Raw genomic sequence first — 20,601 nt, 5'->3', positions numbered from 1 at the left:
TAATAAAAAAAAATAATGTAGTGACAACACAGTTTGTCATTCTGATATAAAATCAATTGGTATGCTTATTATTGTTTAACGATAACATTCAGTACATCATCGATCTAAGTTTAATATTGAATATGGCCTCATCAAAATTGCCAAGAGTGCACATTTCCGCTTCCTTTTGATTCAAACGCTAAGCATGTCAAAGAGAACACAGTCCAGCTGACAATCTAAACTGAATGGTGAAAAATGCAGCAGATGAATCCATCATTTCGGAGCTGATGATTTTAAGAACCATTGGAGGTAACTTTTGGATAATCATGATCCGGTAGAGCTTCCCATTCTGTCCAAGATCCATCATAAACTGGAATATCTTGCTTCCCAATTCTATAGAGTCCCTGTAAAGTGATAGTTGTTAGAGTGCTTTACAACCAAATGGCACAATCTAAGATGAGCAGGTAATGTTTCAAACCAAAGCAAGTATGCAGGCAGTTACACCAGATCCACAAGTGACTACAATGGGGCGATCAAGGGATATCCCTGCAGAAACGTCAAACGAGTGTTTGTCATTGGTTTTTGCTCGGTGAAATTTTCATAATTCTACAGCTATAGTATCCTCGTATCCCTAAGAAATATCATCTCTTGAGTAAGAAAATCTACACTGTTGATTTGTTGAAATATCTGTTCTACTTTTCATGTGTACATTGGCCAAACTACATTTTTTTTGGATAGTGAGATGAATCAGAGTTTCGAACCTGCTTGCTCAAACTTTTTACGGATCTCATCTGCAGGGAGAAGCATTGGTGCATCATCAAACATCTGTAACAAGATCAATGAAGCCAGTTTTTAGAAGTCTGTGACTACCCAAATACCATGTGATATGTTGCATATTTGCATTATAACCAACCTCAAGGAATGGAACACATTTTGTCCCTGGGATATGTCCACTTCTTACTCCTTCCCGTGGTTCTGGTGCTACACCATCAAATCTGCAAACGATGTGCAAGTGATTTTCTTCACGAAGTAATAAACTGCTGTCAAGGTATCTATTACTACTTATTCTACTAATACAGAGATAAGTAATCATATTTGATTGGCACTTTACATACTAGCACCTTATAGTTATCGTTAGAACTTCTATAAATAGATATTGCAATCTAAGTACTAAAGATTAGGAGAACTTACCTGCCCTTTGATCGGGCATCAACGACTTGGTGAGACTGTGCATCCATGTTATGTTTAACCTGTTCAAAACAAAAACAGCCCAACACACAGGGATAATCAAGGTTTCAGAGTCCTGACAGTCATCTTCATTTCCTTATGGTTAAAGTAACACAACTTTTAACGAGGTTAAATTTAAGATCATGAAACCTAAAGTTTAGAGTTGGAGACCACTATAGAAAGAAACACATCGCGTGAGTTCATGGTCATGTTCATTCATAACTCTATAAAGTTTTCAGTTATAAAAGGAAAGGCTGACCTTTTCTAGTGTCCAGAATATATGAGGCTGAAATTCAGTCTGAAATGTTACATCACTTGCCTGAAAAATGAATCCATAAATCTTCAATAAGTTAAAAACAGTTTGCATGATGCATAGTTAGACCGTATTTATAGCCAGCTTACCAGTTGACCATTATAAATCCTTTCAACAACACTGTTAGCAGCTTTAGTTTTCTGAACTGCATCACCAGGGGTGCTACTCTCAAGAACAAATCCAGAAGTTCGCCACTGAGGTAAACCTCCATCTAACACCCAAATTTTATTGTGTCCATAAACTCTGAACATCCTGTTGATTGATAAGAGTATACAAAGATAAAATTGTCATGTTGAACATATTAATTTAAGTAAAACAAAGGCTGTGGATTCTGTCAACTTCATTGTCGCAGTATTAAAAAATCACAGTTTTGTGCTTACCACCATACACGAGGTGCACTGAAAAATCCCTTTCCATCATAAACAATAACTTTATCATGGTTTTTTATATCGAGCGCAGAAACTGCGGCTGCAAAAGCCTCTTGTGATGGCAGCATGTGTGGCAACTGACACAAATTCATGAAGTAAAGATATATCACATATCTAAATTTATATGCCATGCCTTAAAAAAGGACAGAAAAACTTCATACAGTAAGAAAATTTTGATTAATTGAAAGAATAAGTTTCCAGTTGTAGCAAAATTAACAAGTGCAAGTCATACAAGGATGTTTGTGCTGATTATTTACTCAACTCAAAGTCTCAAACAATAAGTGAAATGAGAATGAAAGGTGTATCTTGAAACATCTCACATCAGTTGTCAGGTCAACTATGCCATCTATGTCGAAGAACAGCGCACCAGGGATATGGGCCACCTGAGTAAATCAGAATGCTTGAGCTGAGAAAACATTTTCACAAAAGCAGAAACAAAGTTCAGTACTTTCAGTACAACTGATCCTCAAACCTGGTATTCTTGCCATGGATCCCTCTTCTCTACAGGCATGTACCAGGAAGCATCCAGCACCTATATCAAGTGGACGAATGTTACTAACAAATCAATCAATAATCTTCCAATGCTTTTTTTTTGGCAGATCAACAAAACTAAACAACATGCAAGAAAGTAAGATACTATAATCAAACTGGCAAACAACCAATAATTTCTTATATTGATCATCACTAAACAGTAGGTACTGTACTCCACATCCTTCTTACATGGCATAACTAATTACTGGACAATAATCAAGAACAGTTTGCTACTACTTCTAAAATGCTGCCAAAAAGATTCAAGCATAAAAGTATTTCTGAACTGAGGGCCCTAAGTATTGCATGCGGAGTAGATGATAAAATTGAAAACTGCTTCACCTTAACATCAGGCTGCCCTAAGTGCTCATGCAGCCACTGAGCAGAAACAACCGAATCATCCTGCGCCATTGGACCCGTCGGCTGCCGGCTCGCCGAGCTACTGCGGCTGCTGAAAACGGATCAGGAAGCAGGGGATTTGGAGGTGAGAGAAAGCAAAGGGCCCATCTTTCTCCCAAGATTTGGAGGGGGAGGAACTCACCTTGGTGATCTTGAGAAGGGCGGAGCAGCAGGATGAGCCGAGTTGGACTCGTGAAGCAGCTGCAGCCAAGGGCGCCTTTTTATATATTATATTACTAGTAAATAAATAAATAAATAAATAAATAAATAAAAAAGAAAGAAATAAAGAAATACTTGCTGTCTGTTCAGGGATGTCCTGCGACAGCTGACTCTGGGATCATGTTTGTGACCGCTTTCTTCGTCTTTGAGAAAAACCAATTTTATTATCTGCAGCAACACGTGAAACTAAACGAGTCATTAGTATATAATTAATTAGATATTAACTTTTGTAAATTAAAAAATATCATTTTTAAGAAAACTTTTCTATATACTTCTTAAAATACATCATTTATTAGTTTGAAAAAAGTGGTCGTGAATGAAAATCTGTAGCTCACCCTATAAGCCAAAAGGAACGCAACCAAGTCTATGAGTACAAACAACTGCGACTTGGCAGTTTGTAGATTAGTTGTGGAGTACGTCATCCATGACACTTCAGCACAAGAGTCTTCTAATCTGGTGAACTATATTGTTTTTCAATTGTTATTTTCTTTAATTTTTCGAAGCAAGTGAAGCGGACGGGTTGTGATTATAAGATTTTTTTTTTCTTTCATTCCTTTTTCATAATCAGGATGAATGCACACCTGAAACGATACCTTTCAGAACCAGAGAGGCCTAAAATTTTGCCATTAGAAAAGTTTAACTCACCAGTACGGTGAATTCAGTCATCGCTCTTATTTTCAGTTTTTACCATCAACAATTGAAGGATACAATAAGTTAACAAGCTCAGATGATATATTATTGCATCAATCATTGTTACACTGTTTCAAGAAAGTTACAACTTACAAAAGGGTAGCAGAAAGCCAGAAACATTTCACTCAAAGCATGGCTCCTTCTGGTCCTTGAGTCTCTACAGGACTTAACAGGTCAACTCCTTTTCTTTTCTTTAATCCCACCTTGAATTGGAAGGCTTATTTTGATCTTGTGCCTGATGGCGCCATGTTAGCAGTAGCAAACCCAAAGGTGGTAGCAGTTTCTCAAAGTTAATTTACATAGTTGAAAACATTTCAACCCCTCATGTTTACAAGTATGTGGATTTTAGCAGCCTTCTATCCATTATTGTACACTGCTCTTCTACCTATGTATGTATTCATGTAGAACTACGTTTCCATCTTCCTTCGCACTAACCCTGCAAAGAAATCAAAGCTGCAGTGCAGGAAATTGTCTCAGATGTCACTCTTGAAAAAAAAAATCTGATACCATGTGGCGCTTTACATTGTTGACAACAGAAATCAGAAGAGAAGTTTATAGTATATGGATACTAAGATTAGCACATGAGGAGGATATTAGCGATGGATAACAAGACAATACCTGTTTCCATCAGGGTGCAACTCATAGCTTTTGCCATCCTCGCCAATAGCATACAAGTACCCAGCTGGTGTCAACCCCTGAAAAAGAACAGAATGGTCAGAGAACTGAAAATGTCTATTTTAATCATAATTCCTAAATTCGGTGTTAACCTGAATAGTAACCACACTGTCTGCATGCTGGGCTTCAGGCCCATCCTGCACAACGACCTTCTGTCCACTGCATATCAGCGAAGATCTGCCTCAGTAATATCGAATCACATGTAGAAAATATATGACATGCAAGGTGATTCTCAAAAGATTCAACATTTTTCCAAATATTTTCCATCAACCATTCTCACACACAAGTTTCATATGGCAAATGACTCAATTAGCAGTAAAAGATACTAGGGTGTTCATGGATATATCTAGGTGATCAGTCTGATTGCCATGCCAGAGTCTGGGAAGCCACCTTTTACCTGTGTGACCCATGGATATACAGCGCTAGCAGATAAAATTCAAGACAAAATCAAACAATGGGGATCCAAAGCATTGAGACACTACATACCTATGAAGCCATGAATTGTAGTACTGTTCCTCAAGCGCCTGAAATCCTGGAATAGAAATTAAGAATGTCATGGTATTCAATTTTGAGACATCTATTCAATTTAAGAATAGAAATTGAGACATCTATTCAATTTTGACCCTAAAATTTATACACTGCAGTACAATATCACTCACGAGTTAAAAAAAAATAGCAGCAAAACGCATGTCTATGGGCATGCATCAAAAGGACATTGTGGTTGAAGCCTTGAACATGTGGCCACTTACAACAGGAGAGGAGGGGGAAATATAAGTTACCTTCATTTGTAAAGATCTCAAAAAGAACTTCAAATTTATTGAAGAATGATGCCAGTATGTCTTCACGTTTCAATGTGGGCAAATTAGCATTCATTTCTTTCAGTGCAGCATTCAAACATGTTGTAGGCTCCTCATTGTCAACATTTAAACCAATACCTGGAAAGGATAGAAATAAGAGCAAATTTATCTTAAGAAATACCTTAACATTTGGTGGTGAATGGTATTATTATCATCAGTATTAGAAATAATACTCACCGGTGCAAATATTGTATACTTTTGGTTGATAAGACGAAGTACAAAGAATGCCACCAACTTTTAGCCCTTTCAGATAGAGATCATTGGGCCATTTTATTTTAACATCAAGTTCTGAAAGCCCCTGATTTGAACCACAAAGATGGTCAAGCTCAGAAAAATATCCATGATTCTGTTGAGGGAAATATCCATAATGTGATAAATGGTCTGCACAACGAATAATCACTGAATTAGTGGTACTGCACTATTATTCACCTTAGCACAACACAGTTCTTTGATGGCTTCGGTCATGGCAAGGCAGACAACGTACTGCATAAGAGGCAGTTTCCGTGCATCCTCCATCTGTGAAGTGAAGGAGAACATGAGACATCCTGGTGGTGATTCCCACACATTCTTTGAACGACCTGCATAAATTCATCAGTGAGATTAGGATCTGGTCTAAATGCACATCGCATTGTGGCGATGGATAAAAGGAAGCATGAAACAATCAAGTACTTAACGGACTCTTTTAGCCAGTATATGTAAGCGGTAAGCCAAAGAATTTTCGTAGAAACAATAAGGCTGAATCATCGAAAAACAAGTTTTGATCAGCATTTCTCGCACTATATTGCCAGGATGGTCTCACTTCTGAAACTTCTCTGTTTAACCAAGTCGAGTACATACATGGCATGGATTACTTACAAATCCAAATTCATCCACCAAGTTCACTATTTCTCGAGTCATACATCCAGTACCATCAAACATGTCAGAACTAGAGAGCATTAGAGCAGACAACACTAATTAATCCACCTAAAGTGTCAAGGATTGATCACATCTAGAACAGTAACAGCAACAAACAATCACCACTTAGACTGTCTATTCATCAATCCATCCCACTAACCTCTCCCTTTGAACTGCACGTCGGCGACGCAGACGACGCCCACCGGAAGCTTGGCGAAATTCCTGCACACTCCGAGCAAGAGAGGAGTCAACAAGAGAATCCCAATTCAAACAGCGCCAAGAAAAAACCAAGCAAATCTTGCACCCACTGCGTCACGAGGTCGTGCGTGGAGGCCAGCCTGGGCGACCAGAGCATCCACCTCCCGAAGCGGGACGCCCGGAGCGCCGCCATGTAAGCGCCGGCGTCGAAGCCCGCGCCCGCGCCCGCGCCCGCGCCGGAGTCGAGCGACACGGTGATATCCTCGACGGAGTCGCCCTCCCCTAGAACGAGCGCGCCGCCGGCGGCGGCGAGGAGATGCTGGTCCTCCGTGGACTTGCCGGAGACCACGAGGGTGATTCCACCGGCGCTGCCGCGCCGGTGCGCCGACGTGGCCATGGAGGAGCGGGTGCGCAGGTACCTGCGGAGAGCGACGGCGGCCAGGACGGCGCCGGCCGTGGCGGCCGCCGCGGTGGCCGGCGGCGAGAGGCGAACGGGGAAACGCATCGAGCGGCGGCGGCGGCGTGCCTTGTTTTCTCCGCTTTTATTTTTTTTTCTCTCACTTAATTTGATAGAGAACTCCGGGCCCACGAGAACTAGGCCAATTGGGCCTAAAGGGGCCCGGTGAAATCCACAGCTTGGGCCCGCCTAACAGATCGAGACTCCATTGCGTTTGAGGCCCTTCTTAGGCTCTGTTCGTAACGATGGGTTAAAAACACGCGCACGGAAAACAGAGCGGTTCATTAGCACGTGATTGATTAAGTATTAGCTATTTTTTAATAAATAAATAAATATGATTTTTTAAGCAACTTTTATATATAAACTTTTTATAAAAAACACATCGTTTAACAGTTAAAAATGTATGCGTGTGAAAAACGAGGCGGATGAGCTGGGAACCAACCGTTCCGAACACAGCCTCCGCGATCCAACATTCACATTCAAAATCTGCAACATTTCTGAAATTTGATACTACTAGTGTTTTTATGAGAAGTTGGAAGTACCGATTTATAATACGATGACAGTGATGATAAAAGTATGTTTTCTTATTTTTGGTGACCCAAAATGGGGTCATTGCCATCTCTACGACTACCATCAGTAGACGAATATATTGTGCTAGTAGTATATACCCTCCATCCTATAATATAAGACATGGTAAAACTTGGTACAGTTTTTATAGAACTAATCTTTGACTTATAATTTCTCATACTATAAGGTTTATTACAATAAAATTATAACCACCTTATAATAAATTTAAATATCAGTCCAATGATATTAATTTTAGCAAATAAAATTTAATTTATATTACAGTAATTGTTGGTCAAATGTTTCTAAAGTCTAATCTTAAAATGTGTGTACGTCCTATATTATAAAACAGAGGAAGTAGTATACATATATACCACCTTCGTTCAATAATATAAGAGATTTTAGATATTCAATTGAACACCCAAATCCCATGTATACCACCCGGCAACCGACATGGTACGTGGCACATGGTGGCACTCCATTCTGCTTGGCTGGGTGCATTGCAATTGCAATGGCATGCACAAAGCACTGACGAAATGGGGCCCAGCCCAAGATGAAACGGGAGGTAGTGGGCCGTGGGGCGTGTCGTCCAAGATCCGGGAAACGCGGGGAGCGATGGGATGGCGCACGCAGTGTTAGAAAACGACACGTCACCAATCAACACACAGCTGGAGCGCTGATCAAGCTCTTCATCGATTTTTTTTAATTAAAAAATACAGTTAAAACATAGTATGCGACTCGTAACGAGTTGACGCTCATTCTTGTGAACATCACGTTGTTGCTATGAAAACCTCCAAAAAAAATTTAGACCGACATATCTTAAAATTTACAAAGTCACTGTATCAAAACATAATTTAAGAAACTAGAAAGCGTGCCAGGAAAAAATAGAGAGATTTGTTCTCATTTTGTCCTATTTTGTCCTCCTAACAAATGTTGCCTTAAAGTACTACGTCCTCGAACAAAACGAATCAAACATCTCTTCATGTTCACCACGGTACTAGGTCGCTATATAAGAGAAACAAATCTAAAATACTAAATATAAGGCAATCTAAAATACTCCATCCTCCACTCTAAGAGAAACAAATCTAGAATGAGACGAGTCACATTCTAATAATACGAATTTAGACAAGAAACAAACTAGGCTAAAAGGATGATTTGTGGGAGAGAAGAAAAGAGAGAGGATAAGCCCACCTTCGTAAAGGGACAATCTTTATACAAACTTCAAAAAGTGCGAGATAAAAAAAAGAAGTAGATTGATGACAAGTGTATTGGGGCTAGTGTAATAGAGTGTTAACTCTAAACTTTTTAAGTGGATGGTATAGATAAAAATTGTGGTGATCGATATCTCTACCACCTCCTTCGTCCCATATTAAGTTTATTTTCAGCATCTTTCCTTGGTCCCAAAATAAGTTTATTTATAGAGTAATCATTTCATCATAATTTGTGAAAGTATATAATACTCCCTCCGTCCCATAATATAAGGGATTTTGAGTTTTTACTTGCAATGTTTGACCACTCGTCTTATTCAAATTTTTTTTACAAATATAAAAAACAAAAAGTTATGCTTAAAATACTGTAGATAATAAAGTAAGTCACACATAAAATAAATAATAATTTTAAATTTTTTTGAAAAAGACGAGTGGTCAAACGTTACAAGCAAAAACTCAAAATCCCTTATATTATGAGACGGAGGGAGTAGTTATTATATTGGTAGTAGATAAAGTGAGAAATAATTGCGTTGAGATTTGATATAGTAAGGACATTTTAATTTTTTTTATCTGTATGTGTGAAATGGGTAAAAAAGACGTGAATATTAGGGAATGAACTAATATCAAATATTTAGAAGGTGTGAGACTTCGAATCCATGTCATCTAGCCCACCACCCTGCGGAGCTACCTCTAATAGGCGATAGATCGAGCAGGACGTTTGATTCAGGTCATCTAGCCCACATTTGATTCAAGTCGTCTAGATCGGCCATCGTGTCATCTAGCCCACCACCTTGTGGAGCTAGCCAGAAGACCTTTGGACGTTTCATTAGGCTAACCGGAAGACTGGAGTGAAAAATTAACTTATATTTTTTTAATACGGAGGTAGTCTAAAAGATGAGACAAATTGAGCGTGCCAACTGCCAACCAAACATCCTCTCCTGAGTTACTCCTCGTTAAAATAGGGCTGTGTTTAGATTTAAAGTTTAGATCCAAACTTCAGTCCTTTTCTATCACATCAACCTGTCATACGGACATAACTTTTCAATCACACCATCTTTAATTTTAACTTAAAATCTAAATGTTGCGGCGATAGGCGACGGCGGTGGAAAAGGGTGCGACGTTTGATTCAGGTTCTGTAGGAGGACGAGGGCCCCGACGGGTCATATCACATCACATCACACATCACATCATATCACAGATCAAATCAGAGTCACGTCAAATCCGGGCCATCGTGGCGTCCGTCCTGCTCGATCTGTCGGAGAAAATTTTTAGTACTGTTGTTGCCACGACCAACACTGCTAGCTCTTGCCTGCATTTTGACGATTGGCATTGATGTCTATGCTCCTCTGCTTTGATCGTTTTTGTTTGATCTTCGTCGGTCTTCGTTACTCCATTTCAGGAGTACTCTACACTTGTAGAGTATGGAGCGAAGAAGGGGTCATGGTAGAGTAGAGTATAATATACGCCTAGGCTAGCTACCGCCATTGGTATCCATTTCTAGGCCAACATTTTTCTTTTATTCTTCTTCTTCCAGATTTTTTAATAGTAATTGCAGAGTAGGAGTACCTACTGCCCTAATAACTTCAAATCACCTATAGTCAACTTAATAGCCAATTCATACAATGGGTGTGTTTAGTTCACGCGAAAATTGAAAGTTTGGTTAAAATTGGAACGATGTGATGGAAAAGTTGAAAGTTTAGGTGGTGTTTGGATCCAAGGACTTAACTTTAGTCTATGTATTTAAACACTAATTTAAAGTATTAAATATAGACTACTTACAGAACTAATTACATAAATGAAAGCTAATTTGCGAGACAATTTTTTAAAGCCTAATTAATCCATAATTAGAGAATGTTTACTGTAGCATCACATAGGCTAATCATGGATTAATTAGGCTCAATAGATTCGTCTCGCGAATTAATCCAAAATTATGGATATGTTTTATTAATAGTCTACATTTAATATTTATAATTAGTGTCCAAACATCCGATACGATAGGGACTTAAAAGTTCTAGTCCCATCTAAACAGGGTCATAATGTGTGTAGGAAAATTTTGATGTGATGGAAAAGTTTGAAGTTTGAAGAAAAGTTTGGAACTAAACAAGGCCAATGTTACATACTCTATTAATACCTGGTCCTACCTATCATACACACACTATTTTTTGAAGTCCGTGCTACAGCTGGCTACATATATGTACCATGCTGCTCTTCTCTCTTCTCTTTTATCTCCTTAAAATATGTTTATATCTGACTTATAGTCTGCTATTGTACCTTCTCTAATGGAATGGTGGTAGGAGTGAACAATAAGCCTAACTTTTAAGATAGCCTAAAAAAATTGAAGGCTAATTCTAAAATAGAGCGGGTAGGAGTACTTTTTAGAGTAATTTTGGTAAAACTATAGGTACTAAATTACATAAATACTTATTTTGGTCATGTGATTAAATTTTGGATTTTCGTGGCACGTTTTTTAAACTGCTAAACGATATGTTTTGTGCAAAAACGTTTTATGTGAAAGTTGTTCTAAAATATCATATTAATCCATTTTTTAAGTTTATAATAATTAAAACTCAATTAATCACACGTTATTACCACCTCGTTTTTGCGTGAAACACTTAATATTTATCTTTATCTTCAGGAGATTCAAACACCACCTTAAAGTGATGTACCACAAAACTGTAGATTTAATAATAAATTTATCACAAAACTACATGCTTCAAACTAAGTACCGTAAAACTATAGATTTAATCACAAAATTATCCTAAAACTATATATTTTAATGTTTGAATATGTAGTACTAATGTTATGTTTGATTTATAAACATCCTAATTTTGTGACTAATTTAACATTAGACTTGTAGTTCGGTGATACGATGCTTATTTGTACTTATGTGACAAATTCAGTACTAAATATGTAATTTGTGATAAATCATCTTAAATCTGTAGTTTTGAGATAACTTAATCAAAGTACTTGTAGGCCCTCTTTGTTTAGACTTATAAGCCAACTTATAAGTCAAAAAGTCTAAGCCTAAATAAACAAGCAGCTTTTCCGTTTGTCTTTTTTGAAGCCATAAGCCACTCTAACACTATTAAGCCAAAAGCTAGGTTGGAGAAGCTTTTTTTGGCTTATGTGAGGTAGATGTATGGCTCAACCACTAAACTTAGGACATTAAATCCACTGGCTTATAAATCATAGAAGCCAATAAGATGACTTAAAAGTCTAGGCCAATAAGCTTAAGCCTAAACAAAGAGGGCCGTAGTCTTGTGAAATTTACTCTACCTGTTATACTAAAAATATAAAAGGGTTAGGTAAGGTTACGAAAGTATTGAGTTGCATGCACCGATCAACCAAAAGATTAAGTTAACGAGATGCACCAAACATAATTTAAACTCTAAAACTTCTGGCTCTGATACCATATATTGAAGGAAAAAGTACGAATTACCCCCGAACTATCACAGTTGACCGAATTACCCCCCCTAAACTAAAAAACCAGACATCGTTCATCCTGAACTTTCAATGCCGGACAAATTACCTCCCTCGATCCAATCCAGAGCGGTTTTATCCTACATGGTGTATGCGTGGCAATCTAATCAGCATTTACTTTTTTAAATGGTGGGCCCACCTGTCACTCTCGCTCACCTCCTATTTCCCCTCCTCTCTCTCTGTCACTCTTCCTCTCTCTCTCTTGCGCGGCAGCATGCGGGCGATGGGCGGCAGCAAGCGGCGGCGCGGGACGCGGAGGCAGCGGTGACACGGAGGCGGCGGTCTCTCCGTGAGAGAGAGTGAGTCAGTGAAGAGGGAGAGGAAGAGAGGAAGGGGATGTATGATAGGTGGGTCCCATAATTTTCTTAAAAAAGAAAATGCTGACTGGATTGCCCGCGTACGCCATGAAGAACAAAACCATTCTGGATTGGGTCGAGGGGGTAATTCGTCTGGTATTGAAAGTTTAAGGTGAGCAATGTTTGGTTTTTGGGTTCAGGGGGTAATTCGGTCGACCGCAACAGTTTAGGGGGTAATTCATCTTTTTCCTGTATTAAATTATATGCACTGGTCAATTCAAATACAAAAGCCTAAACTGATATAAAATGATGGACAATTCATTTTATATTCTAACATATTAGTGTCCCTGTGGCTTGTTAGGAAATGATAGTCAAACAAACTATAAAGAACAATAAATCAATCACAGAAGACACGAGATTTAACTGGAAAACCCTCCTAAAACAGAAGAGAAAAACCACGGGCGCCAGTCAGCAAAATATCTTCACTATATCGGGGTGAGGTTACAACGCCGCATATCGGCTTACAAGAGGTGTGTGTGTATATATATATATATATATATATATATTAACTGGTGCTACATGGAGTATGGGCTCCAAGATTCAAATTGAGTATATACCCAATTTGAATGAGTATAAATTTTTTTTAAATGTTTAGATATGAACATTAACTTCTTTACTAACAAGTTTGAACTGAGTTTGAACTTTTTTTTGTTAGATTTTGGTTCTAAGTATATAACAATTAAACATATAATTCGTTAGGTATGTAATAATGAATTGTGAAATAAAGTTGAGTTTGAGTTGTTTTGTTGTTAGGTATATGTATGAATCAAATTCATATACCTAGGTATATACTCACAATTTGAAAATTTTTAAAAATTTGAGAGAATTTGTGTGTTTTATACCTTGGAGCCCGGGCACCATGGAGTCCCATATATATATATGGGGGAACCCTAAAAGAGATGACGATCCGCTACGCTCCGGCCTAAGCCTACCGACGACGGGCCTCCGCTCCACTACGGTAGAAGTTGGCTTTTATTAAGTGTAAATGAATTTGGATCACAACTCAATATGGCTAACACATACTCTACGTCTATTTTCTAACTCTGAATTATCTGATCCAAAACCATACTCCCTCCGTCCCAAAATAAGTGTAGTTTTAGCACTATTTATGTTCAACGTTTGACCGTTCGTCTTATTTGAATAAAGATTATGATTAGTATTTTTATTGTTATTAGATGATAAAACATGAATAATACTTTATGTGTGACTAATTTTTTAAATATTTTTTATAAACTTTTTAAATAAGACAGATGGTCAAAGCGCTAAACACAGATATTTATGACTGTACTTATTTTGGGACGGAGATATTACATATTAGTACTGTTAATTTTCATGACAGAACATCGATCGTCGAAACATAATTATTTGACAGCTTAATTTAACATGACCCTTGCGCATGGACAGCTAGCGTAGCAGTACTTAAGCCACTAGTACTAACCCCTTCACATTCGTTGCCACTGTACGCCTGCCCCAAAATATGTGCGTGCGTGCGTGCGTACGTGCGTTGTTCCAATCAATACGCGATGTACTACGCTGGTATACACAGGACCACTACGATCTGGCTAGCTAGATAAACCTCAGTTGGATCGATCTGTTGTTTCAATTTATAATTAGGACCACTCTCTGCTACCTACTGTGTGTCTACGCGTACGGCCATGCACGCACAACAAGCAGTATACACCTGATCCAAATGCATTTTGGCATACATGTATGGTCGAGTGCACATCCAACACCAATATACCTTCTCTATCCAAAAAAATAAACTAACTTCAGAATTTAAATTTGAACATAGCGTAGGTTTAGATTCAAACTTAAAAACGAGTCTTTTTAGGACGGACAAAGTACGTGCTAGAACGACCAATCCAGGCTCGTCTCGAGACAATTCTTTTTTTCCTTTTCATTCCCTTGCTCTCTCAATTCCAAAGATATGGCTAGAGTAGAGTTTGGTATCAGGTGCAAGGGTTAGGTTTTGGGCCATCTCGGTTGTATTTCATTTGTGTGCCTAGCGGTGACTAGTCACGCTTAGCGGCAGCTGGTTTGGTGCTAGCCTTTTCTTGGGTCGGTGCGTGGGAGGTGGTTATTTTTTCTTTGTTTTCTGGTTATGACCTCCCACCCTTGGAGTCTTGTAATTTTTTTCATGCTCTATCAATATGAACTTCGCATTGTTTGTTGTGAGTCGTAAAAAAAAAGTACTTTGATAGTGTTCGGCTTGTTACTAAAATAATATTAACATAATACATAAGTTGTCCAAATAAAAGGCACTACCAAATTAAACTTGTCGAGATTTTGGCATTGCTAGCATTTTGAAAGGCAGTAAACCAAACAAAGCTATTAACCCATTTTTTTTCTAATATCAATCATCTTTATAAATTTGATTGCTCCAAGATTCGTGCAAAGTTATATAACCCTACCATCACTCTCTCCCTCATTTCCAACGCCTGAGCTATTGCCATCTTTGCCCCTCCATCTCGCATTTCCAACCTAGCGTGTCATCACTGTTGATGTGACACTTCGACTTTAGCTTCGAATAATGCATGATTTACCAAATTTAGTCGTCAACAGTCACCCTCTAACTCACTAGCACCGGCGTGATCAACCGGCCAGCCACACCCTCACCTCCACTTCCTCGTCCCTAAATCTACCATCGTGTCATCGTACGTCTTCCCGACTTCCATGGTCCCATGGTCCACGCGTTGTATCCACGTCACGCCCCTCCTTATCCTCCTGAAGTCGAGCGGTGGCGAGATGCCCTCACCCTGCCATATAAACCACCATGGCCAGGGCTAGATGACTAAAAATTCCTCAAATTCGAATCACCTGACCATGAATGGTAAAGGTTGTATATATTCATTCAGGCACCGTTTAGTTCCCAAACAAAAACTTTTCACCATGTCACATCGAATGTTTAAACACATGCATACATCGAATGTTTAAACACATACATAGAGTATTAAATATAAAAAAACCTAATTACACAGATTGCGTGTAAATTGTGAGACGGATCTTTTAAACCTAATTGTAGTGGCGCTACAATAAATATTTGTTAATGGCTGATTAATTAGACTTAATAAATTCGTCTCGCAATTTATAGGCAGAATCTGTAATTTATTTTATTATTAGTCCACGTTTAATACTTTAAATATATAGGAGTATATGTATATCTATGTGACACGCTAAAAGTGCGAAACTAAACAGGGCCTCAATCAATCAATCGCCCAAATCCACCACCCATTCAAATGCAAATCCCATTGACTGTGCACAACAATAACAAAGGGTACACTTCACTATGCGTTGTGCAAGTCCATCGGCACAAAAGCAAAAGGAGCAAAGTACTGTTGCACATGAGATCAACAGACACACACACACTGACTCCCATGGCTGATCAATGGCTGTTCCATCACCGGCCACACAGAGGCTACTCACTCCCATGGTCTATGGTCTATGGGCAACCTTTCAACAAGCCATGTCTATCGATCGATCGATCGATTGACTAACCCCATTCTTTTCATCTTCAGTTTCGTCAGTAACGACAGGAATGGTCGTCGCAATGCTGGTGCTGTTTTTTCTCCAATAAAAACTGAATAAACTTTTAGATAAGAGTGACACGTTTTTCTAATTGCTAAACAGAGTGTGAAAATTTTTTTATATGAAAGTTGTTTTCTATATAAAAGTTGTTTTAAATATAAGATTAATCTTTTTTTTATAATAATTAAAACTCAATTAATCACAGTTATTACCACAATAATCTTCATCTTCAAACATCACGCGCTGTGTACACTGTACACACGCACACCACACAACGTCCATCGTCGGTCTAGTCTCGATCAAACTTCTCTTTCTCATCTCATCTCATCAAGGTGCTCTATGCTGATCCATCAGTCGTTGATCTGATTGCTCGATGGAGGCATAGTGAGAAATGCTTGACTTTAGGTGGTCTGTACTTTGCCTAATCTTTCCTGGATTTCTCCTGCTTTTATGACCAAGCTCTAGCTAGCTACCAGTACAGCTGCTTTGGTGCTGGAGGTCAATGCATGCAGTGGCAAGTACTACCTTCCTCCTAAAATAAATGCAGCCGTGGATATCAGTGCCCAACATTTGACCATTCGTCTTATTAAAAAAATTTATGAAAAATTTAAAAATATTTAATCACATATAAAGTACTATTCATGTTTTATCATCTAATAGCAATAAAAATACTAATCATAATTTTTTTTTCAAATAAGACGAACAGTCAAACGTTGAACGTGAATAGTATAAAATTGTGAATAGTATAAAACTGCACTTATTTTAGTACGGAGAGAGTACTGAAAATGAAGCTCACTTGGATGGGATAAGTAAAATACATGCACTACTAATGTTTTTCATGGTAATTAATTATGGATATGTTTGATATGAGAAGAAACAAGAAAATTGAGTAAATTTTGATTTATATAATTTTTAAAGTGATTTTCTTATAGATTTTTTTTAAAAAAACATTGTTTAGTAGCTTGTGAAGCTTGCACGTGAAGAACGAGAGATTTCTTCTCTCTATCTGTTTGCAACGATCACATCCTAATTAAGAAAATTTATGAAATTAAATGAAGGATTGATTGTTGCGTGATTGGTTGAGCTAGTAGTAAATTATGCAAGCCAAATCATTATATTTTGAGACAGTGACGGAGGTATACAGCAGTACTTCTCTGTTCCCAAGAACTTGTCACCATATAGAGAATTTTAAAATAAATGAGTAACATGGGATAATTTTTGGTATTTATAATGTTTGGAAGAAAGTATAATAGGTCTAAATTTAAATATCAATTGTGTTGAGGGAAAAGATAGAGTAAAATTGTGTAACGGAAAAAAATGAGTAAGGTTATTAATGATGCAACACCCATCAATTTAAGTTGAAGACAACTAGTAAAAGTTACGAAATTGCAGTTCTTGGAATGCATACAATACATACAAACTTGTACGTGTGGGATCAACGCTGGATATATAAGATTTAATTGATTAATTTACATTGGCATTTCGTTGACCAGTCCTTAATTAATTAAAAGTCACTTCAAAGCCATGAAGATAATTAACATGCGCCCCAACAGCTGACCATCTTGCCGCTAGCTTAGTGACAGTTTATAACTAAATTAACCTAAAATTTTACTACAAACATTTCGTACAAAAAAAAACCATGCAAATTACGTGCGTGTGCATGCACTAGCTAATTATATATAAAACCTCCGAATTAATCCCAAAGCAAATGCAAATCACCACGCATCCATGCAAATTTGCATTTGCGAGCAATTTGATATGATCAAATGGCGATGAGGCTGGCCCATCGCCATAATGCATTTGCAAAAGCTGCGTAAGCTTAAGGATTAATGGAGATCGATGGAGGAGCTAGTTGAACACCGACAGTGGCATCATGCAGCCGGCGGCGTGCGCCTCGGCGGCCGCCGCCGCCGCCGCCATGGCCAGCACCAGGTCCTCCCCGCCGCCGCCGCTGGGAGCACCGGCAGCGCCGCCCGTCGACGCCGCGACGTCGCCGCCGCCGGGCTGCTCGCCGGCCGGTGCCAGGAAGTAGTGGCCGTGGAGGAAGTGCGCCGGGAACAAGAAGTGCGGCACCGTGGTCGTCGTCGTCGTCGTCTCCATGTCCGGCAGCGCCGCGGCGGCGGCGGCGGCGGCGGGCGGCGCCACCGCCTGTTCCACCAGCTGCTGCTGCTGCTGCTTCTGCTTGGTGTGGGAGGCGGCGGCGCGCTTGCGGCGCTTCTTCTCGTAGGCGATGCCGCGGGCCTTGGACTGCGTGTCGCGGATGTCGCGGAGGTAGAGGCGGACGGCGCGGGCGCCGAAGGGGTTGGACTCAGGGCGGCCGCCGTGCTCCTCGAAGGCGGCGCGGAGGCGGCCGACGAGGGCGTCGAGGCTGCCCCACGCCTGGCGGAGCGGGCAGGGGCACGGCGCCGGCGGCGAGGGGTGGCCGAAGAAGGGGCAGCCATGGGCGTGCACCTTCGTCTTCCCGAACTGGTCCAGGTACCGGAGGAACTCCAGCACGTGCGCGCCGCTGCACCGGGAGAGCTCCAGCGGCGGCCGGTGGTTGCGCAGATACTGCCCGAACGTCTGCCAGTCCCGCCGCTTCTGCGACTCGTACCTGCTCGGCCTGGCCGTGCCGCCGCCGCCGGGGCTTTCCGCCGGCGACGCCATGCCGATCATGTCCATCTCCTCAATCTCTCACCTGCCAAACATGAACCATTAATTGCTGCGTGTCAGTTCGTCAACCCCATGACCAATGGTCAAACCAAGCAGCTAATGCTATTGAGAATTTGACATACTGTGGATGATTCAGAATGAGAAAGAACTAGGGTTTCAGCTAATCTGGAAGTTATCTCAATGCTTCTTCTAATATGTTTGACGTGCAAAGCTTTGTGAGTTTTGGAAAAAAATAAAAAAAGGCAGATAACTGGGTGGTCCAAGAAAAACAAAACACAGTAGCAAGATTGGGGTTTTGAAGATCTGGCGTGAACTTAGCTCAGCCAAGCAAGAACTGACACAAATTAACTGTAATACATGCAGGGACAGAGAGAGCAGATCAGCAGAAGGGGAAGCATAGTACTGTATCACTCAAAGAGCAAATGATGCTTATTTGAAGATGCACTGTGCCGGCCGGTGATCTAACCCTAATTAACGAGATCGATCGATGCAGAAAGTAGAGCTAGATCATCAGCTTTAGAGATATCTGGAGTTGTTCTAATACTATAATTCTTGCTTGGTTCAGGCTGCAGAGATCGAAGTGTGTGGTACAGTGAGAAGAAAGAAAGAGGATGTTATAATAATGGTGATCAATCAATCAAGGGGAACACTGTTCATCAACTACTCGATCGAGAAGGCGAATTGTATATTTGATCTGCAGATCGAGAGAGAGAGAGAGTTAGGCATTGATTGAAAGGAACTCATGGTAGGTGTGGTGTGCAACAGGAAAAGCTTTGATACGCTGCAGATAGCCGTGTCTACCGAATCAAAACACAAGCTATATTAATTAATTAATCAGTGCAACTGATACTACTAGAAAAGAACCAAAACAAGAACAACAACACACTCTCGATCGATCGCATGGTGCAAAACTGAAAATCAAATCAAACTCAGATCAACACAAGAAACACACTCTAGTAGCAACTAAACTAGCTAATCCCCCAGCAATTAAGCAGCAACAATACACAAGATCATCAATCGTTGCAGGGTGCAGGCAGGCAAGCTGGCTGATCTACAGACAAATCAAGTGGCAGATCGATCGAGAGAGCTTACCAAGAAGCCAAGAAGAAGAAGATACAGGAGCCAGCAGAAGGGAGGAATGAGGAGGAAGACGATGAAGAAGAGAAGGGAGAGGAGAAGAGAAGAGAAGATATGGAGGGAGGGATCGCGCTCCTCTGACCAAAAGTCATAGGGACGTGGGTGGGTCTAATCTTTGTAGGTCTTACATGTCAGTAACAAAGTCCCTCTAGTTCTACGTCAGAGGAGATTCATCCTGAAGGAGGATCGCGCTCTTCTAACATAAAGTCAGAGGGACGTAGGTTATGGGCTCAATTTTTATGGGTCCTAGACAACGTCCCTCTGACTTTCCGTCAGAGGGAGGAGAAGGGGGGAGACAAGGTGAGGGACCCAGTGGCGCAGATATCGTCAAGGCTTTCCACATTACTATACGCAAAAAGGTTGTCACCTCACTAGTCACCTCACTCTCTCTCAGCTGCTGTCCTTTCTCTCTCTGAATCGCCATTGCTGGCTGCTCTCTCAACGACGACGACGACGAGAGGAAGCTGGCGCGCATTGAATGTGGAGGAGGGGGAGTGGGGGAGGTATGGAGATGTCACCTCAGCTCAACAATGGATGATCATGGACGGATCATTTGGGATTTTTCTCACAAGAGAACAAAGGTCACAGAACGCTTGCAGGAGTACTCCTACTACTTCGTGTGTGTGTGCGTGGATGGTGGTGCGACTCCGATCGATCGATCCATATTTGTCTCAAGGCTCGACTCGAGAGGTCATCGCATTGTACGTCTCGGGTTGCCTACACTCCTACTCCCCCGTTTTTTTATAAATTGGTCCTTTTTAAAAATTTATTTTGAAACTAGTCTCTGCAAAAAAAACTTTAACTAAAAATAGGCC

General features: G+C 40.0%; 3 protein-coding genes across 8 annotated transcripts; all 3 read right to left on the bottom strand.

Moving 5' to 3' along the window:
* Nucleotides 1-39: 39 nt before the first annotated feature.
* Nucleotides 40-3,066, bottom strand: LOC4328418 (thiosulfate/3-mercaptopyruvate sulfurtransferase 1, mitochondrial). 2 transcript variants are annotated; one of them, XM_015770068.3, is made up of 12 exons: nt 3,017-3,066; nt 2,818-2,926; nt 2,420-2,479; nt 2,268-2,330; nt 1,900-2,024; nt 1,609-1,771; nt 1,466-1,525; nt 1,171-1,229; nt 893-974; nt 741-804; nt 458-525; nt 40-383 (listed from the first exon to the last, which is right to left on the bottom strand). In XM_015770068.3, exons 2-12 carry the CDS (start codon nt 2,884-2,886, stop codon nt 273-275), a joined length of 924 nt encoding a protein of 307 aa, XP_015625554.1. In that variant the 5' UTR covers nt 2,887-2,926; nt 3,017-3,066; the 3' UTR covers nt 40-272. The 2 variants fall into 2 exon arrangements, with proteins under 2 accessions (XP_015625554.1, XP_015625555.1); XM_015770069.3 differs by having other exon boundaries at nt 2,818-2,923.
* Nucleotides 3,067-3,807: 741 nt separating this feature from the next.
* LOC4328417 (biotin--protein ligase 2) lies at nt 3,808-6,966 on the bottom strand. 2 transcript variants are annotated; one of them, XM_066307774.1, is made up of 9 exons: nt 6,518-6,966; nt 6,370-6,431; nt 5,745-5,893; nt 5,493-5,661; nt 5,238-5,393; nt 4,945-4,990; nt 4,551-4,617; nt 4,402-4,478; nt 3,808-4,236 (listed from the first exon to the last, which is right to left on the bottom strand). In XM_066307774.1, exons 1-9 carry the CDS (start codon nt 6,910-6,912, stop codon nt 4,191-4,193), a joined length of 1,167 nt encoding a protein of 388 aa, XP_066163871.1. In that variant the 5' UTR covers nt 6,913-6,966; the 3' UTR covers nt 3,808-4,190. The 2 variants fall into 2 exon arrangements, with proteins under 2 accessions (XP_066163871.1, XP_015623302.1); XM_015767816.2 differs by having other exon boundaries at nt 5,493-5,613; nt 6,518-6,965.
* Nucleotides 6,967-17,375: 10,409 nt separating this feature from the next.
* Nucleotides 17,376-19,973, bottom strand: LOC4328416 (protein G1-like1). Of its 4 annotated transcripts, none has more exons than NM_001409335.1 (3): nt 19,742-19,973; nt 18,772-19,343; nt 17,376-18,674 (listed from the first exon to the last, which is right to left on the bottom strand). In NM_001409335.1, exon 3 carries the CDS (start codon nt 18,656-18,658, stop codon nt 17,846-17,848), a length of 813 nt encoding a protein of 270 aa, NP_001396264.1. In that variant the 5' UTR covers nt 18,659-18,674; nt 18,772-19,343; nt 19,742-19,973; the 3' UTR covers nt 17,376-17,845. The 4 variants fall into 4 exon arrangements, with proteins under 4 accessions (NP_001396264.1, NP_001396267.1, NP_001396265.1 ...); NM_001409338.1 differs by having other exon boundaries at nt 19,116-19,343; NM_001409336.1 differs by having other exon boundaries at nt 19,053-19,343; nt 19,742-19,971.
* Between the last annotated feature and the right edge of the window lie 628 nt (nt 19,974-20,601).

Source organism: Oryza sativa, chromosome 2, assembly GCF_034140825.1.
Source record: "Oryza sativa Japonica Group chromosome 2, ASM3414082v1".
In the NCBI taxonomy this organism is placed as follows: domain Eukaryota; kingdom Viridiplantae; phylum Streptophyta; class Magnoliopsida; order Poales; family Poaceae; genus Oryza; species Oryza sativa.
Note: the sequence above shows the minus strand (reverse complement) of the source record. Positions and strands in the feature narration are given on the sequence as shown.

What these genes read in the sequence shown, in the direction of transcription:
- LOC4328416 (NM_001409335.1), bottom strand. Translation starts at nt 18,658, where the DNA reads ATGGACATGATCGGCATGGCGTCGCCGGCGGAAAGCCCCGGCGGCGGC.
- LOC4328418 (XM_015770068.3), bottom strand. Translation starts at nt 2,886, where the DNA reads ATGGCGCAGGATGATTCGGTTGTTTCTGCTCAGTGGCTGCATGAGCAC. An exon ending in ATCCATGGCAAGAATACCAG is followed by an intron (nt 2,331 to 2,419) that starts GTTTGAGGATCA and finishes TGATTTACTCAG; the next exon opens with GTGGCCCATATCCCTGGTGC. An exon ending in GATGCCCGATCAAAGGGCAG is followed by an intron (nt 975 to 1,170) that starts GTAAGTTCTCCT and finishes CATCGTTTGCAG; the next exon opens with ATTTGATGGTGTAGCACCAG.
- LOC4328417 (XM_066307774.1), bottom strand. Translation starts at nt 6,912, where the DNA reads ATGCGTTTCCCCGTTCGCCTCTCGCCGCCGGCCACCGCGGCGGCCGCC. An exon ending in AAGAACTGTGTTGTGCTAAG is followed by an intron (nt 5,662 to 5,744) that starts GTGAATAATAGT and finishes TTCCCTCAACAG; the next exon opens with AATCATGGATATTTTTCTGA. An exon ending in TTGCACCCTGATGGAAACAG is followed by an intron (nt 4,237 to 4,401) that starts GTATTGTCTTGT and finishes CCTGCACTGCAG; the next exon opens with CTTTGATTTCTTTGCAGGGT.